Genomic DNA, 17,138 nt, shown 5'->3' with positions numbered 1-17,138 from the left:
AGCAAAGCTGTCGAAAAACAGCTGCGCGGAGAAGTGGTTCCAGAGACATTCACGCAGCCTCTTAAAAGGCACCGAAATAACTGAATTCAATGAGAAAGCCTCAGTGCTCTGAAAAGAGCTGGAGAGGCAGCGGAGAGAGGGTGATAGCCTTTCATTAAAGTCTACACGTCCATTATGCTAACATTTCAAATTATAGGGCCCTGCATGTCTGTTTGAGTAAGTTGACAGAAGAAATCACAAATGAAATTGTCACTGCGTCTGTGGCACGTTTATACAATTTTGTGACTCCATCCCTTAGCTACATCTTTTTCCCCTCTGATTTCAAAAGGAAAAAAGGAAGAAAATGCTGAGTGTGTCCCTGGGACACCTCAGGGACTCATTTGTAGCGTGTGTGAGGTTTGCCAGGTTATCACTTGTCTAAACAATGATTCAGACAGAAAACAGAGCAACAACAAGGCTCCGAGCAGGCGTTTTCCCTCTGTTTGAAAAGGACTTATCATTCCCCGCTGTCACCATGGAAACTAAATTGTATTAGAGGTTCCTGCTGCCTCACTCTGAGGCGCTCACTCCAAACAGAAAAATCCAATTCAAGTTGGTGTACATGCCTGGCAGCACTGCTCGTCTGTACAAGACGTTTTTTTTTTGTAACATCCAGTACATATAACAGCTTCATGTGTGTAGTCATGACAACCAAACCCCTAATGCCTCTATAGATGGCACCTGCTAATGCCAGGCCACACACATGCATGCACATATGCACGCAATTGCTCAGTCACTCACAACACATGCATCTGTTTCTCATTCTCCCTCATCCCACAGTTCACACTGTTACACACTCATCATCCCGGGCTCTTCCTTTTTCAGCACCCTCCACCGCGATAATTGTCTCAACTCCTTTCCCCTCTCTCCTACGTCTGTGCTCTCCACGTTGCCATGGAAACTGGCTACAACTGATGGGACTGAAATGTTGCGATTGGCATGTACAATTGGCTTGTGCACACACACACACACACACACACACTAATACACGTACACACATGCAAACACAGACACACACACACGTTTGCTCATTCATTAATATGCAAGGCACTCTTAGTTGTTGCATATGATTATGGCTGTACAGACGTGCAACCACAGGAAAATCATAATTGCAAATATTAAGCTCACACACTAGATAAGTTAACATGTAATTCAAGTTTGATGTCAAGTGTTATCGGTAGAATAGAAGAGACATGACAGCACCACAGGGAAAACTGAACCATTTCATTTTAAAGCTTGCATTTGTTTCTAAATGAAAGAGCAGAAAGAAAAAAGTACTCAACTCAGTTTCATATTTTTGTTGATTATGAAATGAAGTTGTTGTGATTGATGTTTTTTTCATCCCACAAATGAAAAGGGAGCAGATGTGCTTTCTTAAAAATGACTGTTTGTGTCCAAGATTGTGTCAAACCTGTTCACACTGGTGTTTTTATTTGGGCTGTGGATCGTCTGTCCAAACTGAGGGTGACTCACTCTGACTGTCAGCTCATGTCTCATCTATAAAAACATCCATTGCTTTCCTTTGTAACCAAAGACAATCTCCAATTAACGACCTGATATATATATTTTTAACAAATCACAAATTTTCATACGTCGTTGTTTTATCAAACATCTTAAAATATTTGACCTTGAAAAAGCATCTTTGCTAAAATTTTGACCAAATCAGTGCTGTTATTATTTACTGTGACGGGGATAAAACAAATAGTCTGTAGCTGTGCTGGTATTTTTGTAAGACATGTAGTGGAAAATGAAGGCTGTTGCTATGTGGTTAAATTCCTGAGGCATTTTTAAGGCTATTTTAAAGAAGGAGCACGACTCAGGTGTAGTCAGACGGGTCTGTTCAAAAATAATCTAGAAATTAAATTTTAAAATCAAATCGCAGTATATTTCTTATGAATGAGCCTTGTGCCTTTTGAGGTATCGGTGTCTGTGTTAGTTTTACTCCTGATCACAGACAGCTGTAAAAGAGGAGGAGCAGCCGATCAGCTGAAGTACTCATTGACTAATAGTAGATACATATACTGTACATATATCTATACATACTTTTGACAAGAATGTAACTGTATTCTACTTCATTGTGGCTAAAAACCCTGCAGTAAAAATTCTAAAAAACAGCACATCCATGAAAGGCTAGAAGTGCTGTCACTCTCTATGTTACATGTCGGTGTTCACATCATATTGTACAGTTCAGCCTAAAGCATGCATTTCTAAATCACATTGTGTCCTTACATCTTTCCACTGATATAGTTTAGAAAAGAGTGGGAGTTGGTGCGTCTCTATCTGAGGCATCTGAGTTAGATATGAAAGTCCCTGAGCGTAGACACTACAATGTACTGTTAGTTAACAACCTGACCTTGGGTACTGCTTGGGGACAGTACAAAGAGTATGTGTGGAATGAGACAGGCTCTATTCTCCTTAAGGTGCTGTACAGATATAAATTTCCTTCACACTGGTTGCATGTCACAATATGAAAGGACTGTACATACGAATGGAATGTTAGAGTGATTTGTCTTTATTATTTACTGACTAATGAAAATAACTGAACTCATATGAAAACTAGAGAACTCGATTGATGGGATACCACCTCCAAATCCCAACAGTCCGTCTTAAATTCAGTCAAGCTGCTTCAAATGACCCACTCTTATAGATATCAGTTCCCAAAATGTCTCCGATCACACAATGGTAAAGGAATGTCTCCTGATCCAGATCCACACCAAATTGAATGGATTCTCCCCTGACCCATAACACGTCCATTAAGTTTCATGGTAATCTGTTCTGTTGCTTGTAGCTTACAAACAAACAAATAAACTTACTAACCAGCAAACAAGGAGAAAACATAACCTTCTTGGTGGAGGTAATAACATTAATATCACAATTTACCGTGTGTTTTTCCAGAATTCTAAAGTGAAAAAAACATACACACAGTAAATACACACACATACATGCATGCATATACGTAAAACCTTTGAGGCTTATTTATTAATTCAGCCTGAATCAGTCACCATGCAGACGGCTGTGACATTATACAAGTGGAGCCGTAATTACCTTTTAGCATATTGAAAAACAACACAAAATAGCTTGAGCGCTGTGTGGGCGGGGCCAGAGGGCAGCTGTAATGTAAATGGCTTTCAAAGGTGGAAAATGAGGGGTTGCAACTGCACAGAGCAGTTTAGTGCATGTTTAGAGAACAATGATTTGCAGTGTATGGTAAATGTAGGGGGGTGTATGATTGAGAAAGGTTCATGATGGACCACGTTTTAAGACAACACCTGCCTGTTAGTAGAGAGAGGTCAAAATAAGTTAGAAAAGAGGCTCAGCATTGGAAAGAAAACCCACATGCAACAGTTTATCATGGAACATTTTCTTCTTAAGAAACTGTTCAAACAACTATCCTCACAGTGATGCACCCAGAAGGTCCACAGCTACAAAAAAAGTTAAATTTTAGACTTTTGGTATCACTTGAAATGAAATTTAAGATCAAACTCATGATGGATATACAAACAAAAAGAGAGAATACACTTGTTCCGTGTGAAAACACATTTTTCTGTCAGACTCCACTGCCTTGATCGCCATTGTGCAATTTGCTTTATAAACATTTTTCAGGCACTTTACCCATGTTCACAACTCAGCTAGACAAGTAGGGCATTAGTTAAATGTGTAAACTTAACCAGAAACACACTCACATGACGCAGCCAACCAGAACTAATAATTCTTCCTTCTTTAAATTTTCCCCGTGACATTTGGTGGTGATCTGACTAAAATAAATTAAGACCCATTCAATCTGAATGTAAGACAATTTCATACTTTTTAATGGTCCTTTTATTTGTAAAAGTGAATTTCAGACACTCTTCAGACTTTTTAAAGGCCACCCTGTATGCACCATGAAATGAAAGAAACACCCTGTCACCTCCACATTGACTCAACCTGCTCAGAAGCATCACTTAAAAAAAAGAACATTGCTTTCATGCTAATTGAGTCAATTTTCCAGGAGCGTCTGACAGTATTTTCTGATACTAATAGATCTCATGTACTTTTTGTTCCTTTGGAGTCATTTATGCAGAACAGATTCAAAGCTGAAGCGTGACAGATGACTGGTGAACGTCTGCTATTAAGTGTGTATGGAGAGAAGATCCTTTTGAACGGGAGAAGAATAAAAGGGTGGAGATGGTTGTTAAAAAGGGAGCCCAGCTTTTAGCTGATATCTTTACAGGCTAATAGCTGTCTGTCAAACTTTCACTGGTTTTGACTGAAATCGTCACAAAACATAAATGCATTTTTCTACATATTCAATGTTAGGTCAATATTGTAAAACTTAGAACTCCCCCATATTAAAGTGATATTACTCTGTCTTCTCTACAACCCTTAGACAGCTTCAAATAAATGCAATGAAGATGCATGATGCAGTTCTCTTTTGTATTTGTTTATTTCAAATGTATTTCACAAATAACAATACGCAACAAGGAAGACACTGTAAATAAACATGGTAAAATGGGGTGACCCAGTCATTTTGGAACGGAATAAGACATTATTATTTACCTGTTTGGTTCAGTTAATGTTTGTTTTCTCATTAAAAGTAAAAAGAGTAAATTCATAATATTTCCCCTCATTTCATCATAAGGAAATGAAAAGGCTGACAGTGTCCCGTTGGGAGGCTAAAGCCTTAGAAAACTCAGAACAGAGACTTTTAATGGGGACTGACTTTACCTTGTAGCGGATCACGTTGCTGTGAGGTCTCGAAGTGAAAATGCAAAGAATTAGAAGGAGTGATCCATCATTTTCTAACTGGAGCGCAGGCTTGCAGGTGAGAGCTGATGAAAATTGTCAGCTCCCTGCATGTCCCCGGTAACAGCACCGGTTATTACTTGTGGTCCATGTAAATGAAAAATGGATTCACATTTAAAGTTACCACTGGGTTCTTTGCAAAATCACAAGGATATTGTGCGATGGTTTTGGTCCCTTTCCAGCCGACGGCTTTCTTTTTTCAGTAGATATAAGGGAAGATCCTGTAGGGGACGCGGCGACAGTAGGTGTCCCACGCTATTCCGTATTTGGTCCGGCACATTCTCTCGTCCCGGTCCTCTCGGTGGATCAGCAGCACGGCGAAATATATGACGTAGAAGTAAGGCATTAGATGTGAGAATCCTGAGGAAAAGAGAAACATGGACTTTTTAGCAGAAAATATTTCAATGACATATCAAACAGTAGAATGTCACTCAGTAGAGCACATACCGCCCAACAGCTCCCTTTGAGTCAATCAAGCGGCACCAAATTTCCCACACTCATAGATTTCAGTTCCTTAAATGTGTCTAATTGTTTTTCATCAAGATCCATGAATTGTTCCCTGGGAAAATGGTGAACATGGTGAAAAATTGCCAAACTCTCAATGTAGCTGGATCTGCCCCCTGATCCAGATCTGCACTCAAATTTAATTGGTACTTCCCGGACTCCTACCGCATCCTTCTTCCAAATTTCCTGGCAATCTGTTCAGTAGCTTTGTGTAATCTTCCTTAAAATCAAACACACAAACCACCCAACAAACTGACAGAGGTGAAAACATAACCTCCTTGGCAGTGGTAAAAACTATAAAATATTTATTAGCCATTCATGAAATCATGAATTCCAAATGATCATAAAAACACAGAAAAACTAATCCATTATTATCGTTACACCTACTATCATGGTAAATGATCTTTGTTTGTGTAGTACAGTTTTGCCATTCACCCATTCACACACACATTCATACATATGCGCCCCACTTTCTCTATCACACAACACTTACACACTGCTGGCAGTTTGGGGTTTAGTGTCTTGCACAAGGACACTTTGGGAAACAGATTGGAGGAGCCGGGGATTGAACCACCGACATTCTGGTTATTGGACCAACTGCTTTTATTGTCCCATCTCAGTCTTCTTGTAGCCTTGTCGCTCGATGCCAGAAGTACCTGCTGTTAATCAGGACCCTGTACATGACACCTACATTTTTCTTTTATGATTCCAGCTATTGCCCGATGACTTTGAAATTAAGTTTGAACGTTTCAAACCAAAGGTGACATTCATTGTTATTCTGTCTGAGTGTGTTAGTTGTATTTTATTTGGTTTCTCTTTGGTGGTTGTGTTTATTTTTTAACCTCTGGATGTGACGGGATGGGAGAGAGGGAGAGAGGGAGGGTGGGAGGATGGGAGGGGGTGTATAAACATGACGTGTGATTAGTTTTTTGGTCTAATTTTGATTAATTGCTAAACTAATTAACTAACAAACATCAATTTTGTGATTTGAATTATCTCAAACAAGCTGAAATCAAGAGAACACCCTCCTCGACAATTGGCTTTGGCGTTCAGTCAGTCGAATACAAGCGCAGCACAGTTAGTACCAGTGAGATTAAACTCATAATGTTCTTTGAGACTGTGATTCCCAGTGTGTTTGAGAAAATATCTTCTCGTCTTTCTCTCACTGTTCCTGCGATCAGGGTTTACATGTGACCACTGTTCCTTTTTGCCGGAGCAGCTTGCATCTGTCTGAAATGTAAAAAAAAAAATGCCATCGTCGCCTTTTTTTTTTCTTGTTCTTTTGACGGCATAATTCAGCAGTTTCAGCCAGAAATGGCTGTACATCTCAATTACAAAAGGCGGCTACACAAGTGACTCAATTCAAGTTGAATACCAATTAGCACAATGTGTCAGCTGGAACAAAAGTCTGACAGTCACCATTATGAGGAAGTTTTCAAGGGAACATAAGGCAGTTTGCGGAGGATCAAAGTGAGAGTGTTGCTGCCTTCACTTCTCCTGCTTCAGTGTTGAACAGAGTATAATTACATGATGAGGACAGGAATGAAATCATAATAACTAATGCTGGGGTCCATACAGAACTGATAAACAGCCACTATCTCTATCGGAAACTGTAGAATATATAGTTTTAGTATTGATGTGAGAAGCTGACTCTTTTGATAAATCAACAGCGATTTCCTTGTATTTACTTCTGGGCTACAGGACCTTATTTTTAAGTTGTTGCAGAGGTATGAAGGTTGTAACCATCTAATGTGGACTACCCACAAGCTACAAGATTGTGAAACATTGTTATATGCACCTATAGAAGCCACAAGTTTGTTTATCAACTGCGTCTTTAGTAAAACCTATTATTCGCGATGTCAAGGACAAGCACTACTAGGCCTCTGATTGGCGGCGCCCGCTGTTACCATGGAAATGTTTACCACAACTGCGAAAAATCCGGTCAGCTACGATCGGTTCGTTCACTGTTACATGACTTTTACCACAGAGCGACCGTGATATTCTTTTCCAACCTACTGCAGTTTTTAAGAGATGAGGAAAAGAAAGTCCGAGGGCTGTAAAATCACTACAAAATGGTTATATTCAAAAAGAAGAGCTGGAAGTTGGGATTATTTGCAATGGTTTATGGGATGCGTACTTCCTTCAGTCTAATATAATTATGTGCACAGTCTTGTACCTTAAACTTTTTTTTCCATTTTTCAATATTTGTTTTGCTCCGAATCTAATGTTTAATGGGCCTGGTTCCAGGCTTAAAACTCTTTTTATAAGGATTTAAAGAAACGTTGAACCAGTCACTGTTATGCTCTGTTGTGTTGACTCAGTACAGACAGAGAGCAGGACCACAAGTTCCACAGAGAGGATGGTGACTGTTCTTCTTAAAAGGTGTTTCAGTCCAATTTAACCGCAGGCAGAGGTCGGACTGAAGTGATCTATGTTTCAAATATAAATCTGCACCGCTGCTTGAAGGATTATCTCACTGAAAAGATCAACAAACATATCTAACAGTGAGCATAGCTGGATGTGATTAATACTCTGACATAAATCTCATGTATGACTTCATCCACATTTTCTAATGAAATCTCTCCGGGCTTGTCTTATGCCCGTGTGACCTGCATGAGAAATGAGCCTCGCAGAGGCTTTTAAGCTGTCTTACCACATGGCAGGGACCACGCCAGGGCCATGAGGAGGTCGCCGAGGTAATTGGGATGACGAACGAGACCCCACCAACCGGACACCAGCAGCCGCTTCCCTGTTGCCGTGGCGATGGTCTCCAGTCCTGCAGGGAGGAATTGCAGAGGAGGAAGGAAACATTTGCGGATCAACAAAAAGAAAGACTACAACCGTACATTGGTCCACTGGTGAGCAATATTAAATCCACAACCAAAAACCTCTGTGTCAAATTTGATTCACAACTAAATTTTGAAGCCGGTGTAAATAACCTAATTAAATCTTGTTTCTTTCACCTAAGACATAAAGCAAAAATCAAATCAGCTCTGTCCTGACCTAGAAAAGCTTGTTCACGCCTGTGTCTTCTCGCGCCTGCACTACTGTAATGCACTATTTACATGCACCAGTCAATCCTCAGAGTCTCAGCTTCAGTAAGTGCAGAACACCGCTGCTCGAATTCAACCAACACCAAGCGTAGCACCCATTATCTCTCTCTCTTGCCTCCCTTCATTGGCTTCAATTTAGAATTAATATAATTCCTGATTTGAACTGGTGTTAACAGACGTTTGTTTTTAATAGTTTTTACCTGCTATCTCTATCTATTATCTTTCTTATTTGTTTTATCAAGCTCTGTTCCGTGTTGATTTATTCCCATGTATTTTGTAAAGCACTATGTTAATATAATTGCTATAGAAATAAACGTTTATTATTATTATAAACTCCACATCTCCCTCTCTATTCTGACACACAGTGGAATTAATCTCTTCTTTACATGAACAGCATGCAAGGTGAATTATAAAGAGTATACTTGAGCGTATTTGTAATAATTTGGAAAACACATTGGAACAAAATAAGAGAGTAACTGACTTGCAACACTTGGATGTGTAGGTTCTCGTCTGAACTGGTTCTTCTGCGAGTTGGATTTTCTGAAAATATAATATCCAATACCTGATAGCAAAGAGATAAATGTTAATATCACCATAGTCACGAAACTCTACATTTTACAGCCTCGTGAAAAGAAGCTAATTACCATTCAGTGCTATTATAACTGCAGCTCCGAGCCAACTCAGGGTCTGTGGGTGCACAACCAGGAAGGCTGCCTGCAGGCCGTATGTGAAGGGAACCCAGGCCAGGTCTCCAAACACCAGCATGAAGCCAAAACCATCATGCACAATGTCCATGGTTGTCAGGACAGCCTCCTGTTAGAAGCACAATGAGATGAAGTCAAGCACATGTGATAACAAGAAGGATAAAAATGGCAGAGCTGCCAGGTGCCTTATTTCTAACTGTGAATTGACATATGACACTGCTGAGACATCACCTCATTCCACAGAGCGTCCGCCACATACAGCAGCTGGAAACTGTTGACCAGTAACATGGCGAGGGAGGGGGACCCTCGAAGCTCCACCTCCTTCATCAGCATGCCCAGGTTAATGACGACCTAACAGGAAGTGAAGACTGATCGTCACTAGTTCGACAGTGTGTTTCACCTGCACTTCACATTTATTGGTGGATAAACTCTGTGACGCAGTTCATGAATGTCGTCACTAGGGGCGGGAATAAGTCTGTTTGTTGGTTTGTGAGCAAGAATATGCAAATAAATGCAAAACGGTTTACATGAAACTTGGTGGAAGAATGTGGTATGGGTCAAGGAAGATTTTTTTTTTTTCACTTTCTTTAAGATTGCAAGACACAGGGATGTTTGATGTTTTCAATCTTTTCCCAGGGAATTAAGGAATCTTTAGGCCTATTTAGGTAACTGATATCTATGAGTGTGTGAAACTTGATGCAGCTCCTTGTACTTAGTGACATTCTGGTTTCTATTATTGATTTAGCCGCTGATTACTTTCATGATTAAACAGTTTGTTCCATAAAAGGTCAGAAACGCTCATGCCATTTGTTGACATTGTCAAATGTCTTGTTTTGTCTGAGCATCAGACCATAGCCCAAACATATTTAGTTTTCCATCATGGTAAAAGATCAAGTTGACACAGCTGCTGGAACCTCCAAAGAATAAGCATTTATTTGCGATGATAAATTGATTTTCAATTTATTGCCAGTCAACTAATTGACTTAGCAACAGATCATTTCAGCTTTAGTGGCAACCTCTGTGAAGTTTTACTGCAAAGTGACACATGATCATAGTTTTCCTGAGGTCAGATCCATCTGTGGCTGCTCTAATGCTATTATATTTTCTGTTATAAAGGATTCTCTCTAATGTATTTGTGAATTGAGAACAGAATGATGAAGTCCAAAGGCTACAATCACAATCAAAAACACTGAACCACCATATCATGTATAGTTCATAAACAAAACCAGTTGTGCTTTACAATCATTGTGTAAAGCACAATCAAGTTTACATTGCATTCCTGCATTGTGATATATAGTTACTTCCACCAAGGAGGATATGTTTTCGTCTGCGTTTGTTTGTTTTCTAGCAGGATTCCTCAAAAACTACTAAACGAAATTCCATGAAATTTTGTGAAAGGGAGGAACATGACCCAAGGAAATATCCATTAAATTCTGGTGTGGAACCAGATCAGGGGGCGGATACAGGAATGAGTTTTGCAAACCATAATACTGTGCGCAGGGTGACATGATGCTATTAGAAAAGACACATCACACAGTCACTAACATCTTGAATATAAATGTAAACACACGAGACTATAACTTAAAAGAAACAGGCCTGTAACTCAAACTGTGGGTTTATTTATATCCAAGAAATTATATATACTAATAACAATAATTCTTATGCAATCCATTATATAATCTGGGGCTCTGAAAAACCTGCAATTGTAAAATGTCGCATGTTAAAAGTAAATAGTTTGCAACAGGAAATTAAAATCTCCCACATACTGTCTGTAGCCAGTTGGTGGAGGCTTTTTCTGTCCTCTCCTACGCACACAGCTTTAAAACATTCAGATGTGCAAAGATTTGACTCCAAATACAAAGAAACAAAAATGAAACCTGCAATAAAGAACTCGTTACATTTTACAGCATGACTCTATCCTTTGACTTTCTGTGTTGCTTTTTGTGATTGAGATAAAGACGCTGTAATTATTGTTATAATTCTTACTTGTCTAAAGTGCATTTATTCTTATCGGGTCTGATGACTCAGACAAAGATGATGATGCACACCCCTGTGTTCCCACTAATCTCTCACTGTGTCAGGTCAGCAGGGAGAAAACTCAGTGATTCTGACTGTGTCAAACTCACAGTCCACAAATTCTACAGTAGATGACAAGAGAGCAACATCGCCACCTGTTGGTCGTGTTGTGTTCGATCACCATCATGTTAGTAAAAGGTGGAGTAATTGATTCTGGAGAAATGACGATGATATTTGAATTTCACAGCAACACAAATACAACCCTGTCTTTAGTGTTGCCACAGAAGCTCCAACCTCCTACTGTGAGTTATTTCAACAGTCACAATAACTTATACTGTACTGTCAGTGCTGCATGGAACAAGAAAATAACATGTAAGGTTTATATCTCTGATGCTATTTAGATTTAGTCTTTATACTATGGTGCACAGTACAAACAGCTAATTGACCGTAAAAGGTTTATCTAGATAATCGCTGAATATGTGTTTTGGATTAGAATTGTGTAATATAGCTTTAAAATTATAAGCATCTAAGTTTAGAGGACTCTTACATAAAGGGAAAGATTACAAAAGTATTTTTTGTTTTAAGCAGCCCACTCCAAATGTCACAACAGATTTGCATATTTCAATATTTAGATAGAGATAGAATAGAAATGTCAGTCCGTAGATTTATTCATGTTTTGGTTTTAAATAGTTTTTTCTGTTGTTGTGCTGCATTGTTAGAAGATAAACACTGGTGCTCAGCAAATGTTCTGTGTCAAATGTAAATGTATTCAATTCAATGACATTTAATAAAACTGGTCTTAGCATCGGGACAATGACAGTTTTCTTCAGATTAGCGAACTGTACATGAACCTTTTATCTGAAACATTAATCAGTGTCTGGATTATCTACTCATCTGTTCACTTGTGCAGGTCAAACTCACCCAGCCAATCAGACCTGGTCTGAGCTCACAGAAATATTTAAGGTCAAAGTTTCCGATCCGAGGATTTAACTCCCGTCCGATGAAGAAATCATACAAGGGATTTCCTAAACAAAACAGAGATAGAAAGAAAAATTCACAGGAGGATTTGAAATACAGTATAAATCTGCAATGTCTGCAGATACATGACGTGAATACTAAGTGGAAAGGGAATTAATATCAGCTCTCAACACAACAGGCATTATGTCAATTACTTTATCCTCTAAACCAGCAAACAGTTAATTAGCCATTAGCTGAAACGTACTTGCGACAAGAAGGTTATGTTTTCGTCTGCGTTTGTTTGTTTGTTTGTCAGTCTGATAGTTAGCAGGATTACGCAAAAAGTACAAGACGAGTTACCAAGAAACTTGGTGAAAGGATGCAGTATGGATCAGGAAAAAATCCATTACATTTTGGTGCAGAACTGGATCGATTTCACAGACAATAGTTCATGGATCTTGATGGGGAAAAAAACAGGCAGGTTTTCAGACTAATATTTAGGAGTGTGTGCTGGTTAAGATCCAATTAAAAATGTGTATCTAGTGAATTTAATTGTGGTTTAATAAGTGCAATTCTAGTTTTTAAAGTAACTGTTGAGCACAGGGGCGCTATGTGCTCAAAGTCCAGTATAATGTTTATCATAATTTGTTAAGTGTGTCGCTTAACAAATGCTTTTTTTCTTTTGCTATTTAGGACTAAACAATACATCAGCAGCAGAGGAAAATGTGGAAATTGGTCATAAAACAAAGGATGCTGCTAACATGGTAAAAAAAATGCTAAACAAACATTTTGTTACATCTCTTTTCCACTGAGTTTGTTTCGTTTGCTTTCTCTCTCCTACATTACATGCAAGGGCCATTTTCACCTGTTAAATAATTACTGATGTTAACTGAATTTTTCTCCTGCTTGACTTTAATAACATGGTACCGAAAAAACTATGCTTACTGTGCTAGACTGTTCACTTCATGCCTGCGGGCTCCTGTGGATCTTGGCCGTTACATAGTTACCCAGAGGAATACCAAGATCCTTCACTGAACAATAAAACAGGCATTCGGATGCACAGTGCATCCCCGCTGGCTGTTTTAGAACAGTATTTTTAAGCTGGATTCTTTTCTTCAGTGATGAAGCTCGGCTCTCACCTGTGTTGCCCCCCAAAGCGAGAGCATGGGAAGGCGCCCAAAAGGAGCGGATGTAGAGGTAGACGGAGAGCAGGAACGACATGGCTACTGCGCTCACCGCCAGAGGCAACAGCAGCTCAAACAGATGCCCAAGAGGAGCCCCGAGCCCCAGAAACAACAGCAGCAACACGCCGCTGACGCACAGGCCATGAAAACCTGAGAGAGAGACACACAAACAAAACTAAACATTGGAGCACCGGGGGAGCGAGATAAGCTCGCTGACACAGGCTGGTATTCAAACAGACAGGGGAAAGTTGGAAAAGGTGGGATTTCGCATTGTGTAACTAGAGTAAGATTAGGCCCAAGGTCAGACAGTGTGGAGGTGAAACTAAAATAATATGAGTCTCACTTAAAACAAAGAGTAACAGTGGGTTTATACTTTACAAGAGTTGAAGCTTTACAAATGTAAACAAATAATTTGCATATTAAACATGTGTACTATTCAAACATTGCTATAGAATGTAATAGCTATTATTATTTTTACTTTACTACACTACAGTACTCACATTAACTCGTGTCTTTAGTGATCAAGACTAAACGAAAAACTCTACTTTACCATTAATGGGATACTTGAGGCGTGTTCCATCCCTCAGCACTAATCCTTCAGACACCTGCAGGCAAAAGTGCTTATTATAAAAACGTAAAGTGTTCACTAAAAGTTACACAGTCTTGGTTTAATGAATGATTTTCTTAGTTTCGAATTACAATTTTAACAGCAATTACGTTATATAAACATATTATCACAAATTCTGCAATATAATGATGGTTAATCAAAAGTTATTTATTGGGATTAATAATCACCCAAAGCATACCTTCAAAAACCAACATTGGTTATTGATTATTAATGGGTTTGCTTTAATACTTTATAGACCAGAGGTTCCCAAACTTTTAAGCTGACAATTTTCAAAATGTAACAGAGACTACGACCCCCATCGTATCAAAAGATGTTGACTTCAGTGAGTTCATAAACAATTCACCTACATGCAGATGTTTAAATGTTTCCTGTGCTGCTCTAATTCAACTTGCTGCAACTCATGCTGGCACTAATCTGTTGTAGTCACCTCAGGAGTCACATGGACACATAAAAAATCTGAATGCTGATGATTATTTTAATTAGAATCTTCCCTCGTGCATTTTAGCCTTTGGAACAACTATGGCGAAAATATGATATTGAGATTTGTTTTTTTAATTGTATTTGATTTCAGGAAATCACCTCACCAACCTCCTTCTGTGTCTCGCAACCCCCCAGGGGGTCCTGACCCATGGTTTAAGAACCACTGCTACAGACCATGGCTCATCAAATCCCCAAAAGATGGTTTTAATTTAAGTTAAACCTTGATCCAGGCTGATCGATGTGTCCTACCTTTCCTACTGGCATCAAGTAGAGGAGGGCATGAAAAGCGATCCATCCCAGCAGAAGCAGGGGGGCCAGAGGGTCCCACAGCTCGTCACTGGAGGGGAGCAGAGGAGGCCATTGGAAGACAGCGGCTTCGGGGGATCGACTCATACAGATCAGGAACATCACCGTCAACGGAAGAAAGATGGGAATGCATAAAGCACCTGGGAGGTGACAACACATTAGAGTGAGATGACAGACTGGGTGTGTTTACAACACCTGCTTGACAGGGTTAAGTAGGAGCTATAGGCGCTGACGTTTAAAAACATGTGAAACAGCAACATATGGAGCTCATCTGAACAATCTATTATACTGTGAACAACCACATCATCTGAAATGACTGCAATATTTACACTATTAATCTGTCTGTGTGGGTGCAACAAAGCTCCTGGTTCAGATCAATATTATTAGATCACATGATTTGACTTTGAAAACTGAAAAACAAATTGGATGTGATGTCCATTTCAGGGAACAGAGCAAGAAACAAAGCACAACCACACACACACACACACACACACACACACACACACACACACACACACACACACACACACACACACACACACACACACACACACACACAACAACAACATACAAACTGAACATTACCTTGACACATGACTACATATTGTAACACAAACAGTTTTGTGTGTTAGCTGTTATCACCGCCACCTTTTATTCCTCCATTTCTGCCTAAAATCAGCTTTTATTCACTAAAACATACATAACCTAAAACTCTTTCCCATGTTTCACCCTCAATGTAAACTGGAAAAGCAGCAACATAGGATATTGGAATCATAATAGATTCCCCCTTACCGTTTGTAAACAGAAGTAAGAAGAGACACACGCTATAAAAGGTGGCGGTCGAGGTAATGGAAAAAGAAAAATGTCTCAATTAAAGTAAAAGTGGAGGCGAGGTGAGATGTCTCTGCTGTGACTCACCCAGGGTTCCTCCGAATTCCCTCTCCGTGTCATGTGAGGATCTGGGTTTGGACGCTTCATTGTTGAGCCTCATCCTTGGACTCCTGTGAAAAGACAGAGGCAGATGTATCTTAGTCCAAAATAATGAAATCTAAAGACCAAATGAATACCAGTCATCAGATGGTAAGGCCAAAGTAACAGAGCATCCTGATGATGTTGAGTTGTTAAAAAAAGAAAAAGCATAGCTACGTAATGTTTTTGCAATTTGTATTAACAAAAAATTATGCATTTGTATAATCTGCAGTAAAATGTGCTTATATATATATATATTGTCTTGTCTTATGTAACTTATGTTATATATAAGTTTAAGACTTTGTTTAATTCTCTTAACTGATCACAGTGTGGGCCTCTTCACAAATAAACATCCTTGTTAACAGCAGAGGTGCAGCCCCTAAGTATTTGTTCTTTATGCGTTTTACTTGCAACTATGTCTACAGCATTTACTCAACAGCTGTAGTTAGCGGGGACTTTGTTTTGACATACTGTAAAACAAATATCACCTCATATTGCAAACTGTACTGATAAGAATGATGACAGATGCCAGTAGGTTAGGAAATAGTTAGAGAGCTTCATTTAAACTGCTCCATTAAAAATTAAAGCAAATTATTTTTTTATTTGTGTAGCTCCAAGGCACAACATACATTATCTCGAGACACTTTACAGAGTAAGGTGGAGACTTTACAATATTATAGAGAAACCCAACAGATCCCACAAAGCGCAAACCCCTGGGGACTGTCTCGACCGGTTGGGGTGAGAGGAGAAAGAGGAGGGAGAGAGGAAGAAGTGGGGGGGTGGGCGTAGAGACCAGGAACAGTTGTGTAACAATGCTGATAACCTGTCAATGCATCTCTGATAATATCCCACATTTAAAACTTTGAACGGGACTTTTACCTTTGATACAAAGTGCAGTTGCATGCGGTTCTTTTACTGCAATAGAATTCATTAGGATCTGATGCAGAGTTTTCACACACGATCCTTAGAAGCAGCTAAGAAAAGTCCAGAGTCTTCACTTGCCTCAAGGAGCTTCTAAATGTAGCGGATCACACTATGAGGAATATTACATGTGCATACTAGTATTATATGATCGCGACCGCTGTCAACAAACGTCCAAAGTTCACAACATTTCTGTTCAACTCCCCCTGCTGATGCAGAACTGATCCAACCTCAGTGACAACACAGACTGTGCAGTGACACGAGCGTAGAGAGTAAACAGCTGCTCATATTAAAACACGGTAAGTAAACGTGAGATCTTACCGGTGTGTAACGTGGAGCTGCAGTTAAAGTGTAGTAACTCTTACGCATCCCTCCATCCAGCAGCCTGCGCAGTGAAACGCCCCCACGACGCACGCTCTTTTCAGAAGGGAATCGCCTTTCAGCCAATCAGATTCCTCCGTGGTCATCAGAAGAGGGTGGAGAGAAGAGGGCTCAGCCAATCAGATGAGGTGTTCAGGTGGCGACAGTGTGCTGCACGCTACGTTGAAAGAGGGCTGGCAGTAGTTGTGAAACACCTGAATTATATCGATTTTTT

General features: G+C 39.6%; 1 protein-coding gene across 1 annotated transcript; it reads right to left on the bottom strand.

Annotated features, from left to right (window-relative positions):
- Positions 1-4,446: 4,446 nt before the first annotated feature.
- On the bottom strand, positions 4,447-16,948 carry tm7sf2 (transmembrane 7 superfamily member 2). Its single transcript, XM_035177858.2, has 11 exons — positions 16,865-16,948; positions 15,572-15,654; positions 14,597-14,793; positions 13,790-13,844; positions 13,195-13,389; positions 12,020-12,123; positions 9,314-9,433; positions 9,023-9,191; positions 8,860-8,940; positions 7,979-8,101; positions 4,447-5,181 (listed from the first exon to the last, which is right to left on the bottom strand). The coding sequence occupies exons 2-11, from the start codon at positions 15,642-15,644 to the stop codon at positions 5,021-5,023; spliced, it is 1,278 nt and encodes a 425-aa protein (XP_035033749.1). The 5' UTR covers positions 15,645-15,654; positions 16,865-16,948; the 3' UTR covers positions 4,447-5,020.
- Positions 16,949-17,138: the final 190 nt, after the last annotated feature.

This window comes from Hippoglossus stenolepis, chromosome 15, assembly GCF_022539355.2.
Source record: "Hippoglossus stenolepis isolate QCI-W04-F060 chromosome 15, HSTE1.2, whole genome shotgun sequence".
Taxonomy (NCBI): Eukaryota; Metazoa; Chordata; class Actinopteri; order Pleuronectiformes; family Pleuronectidae; genus Hippoglossus; species Hippoglossus stenolepis.
The sequence above is the reverse complement of the archived record's forward strand: the minus strand, read 5'-3'. Positions and strand labels throughout refer to the sequence as shown.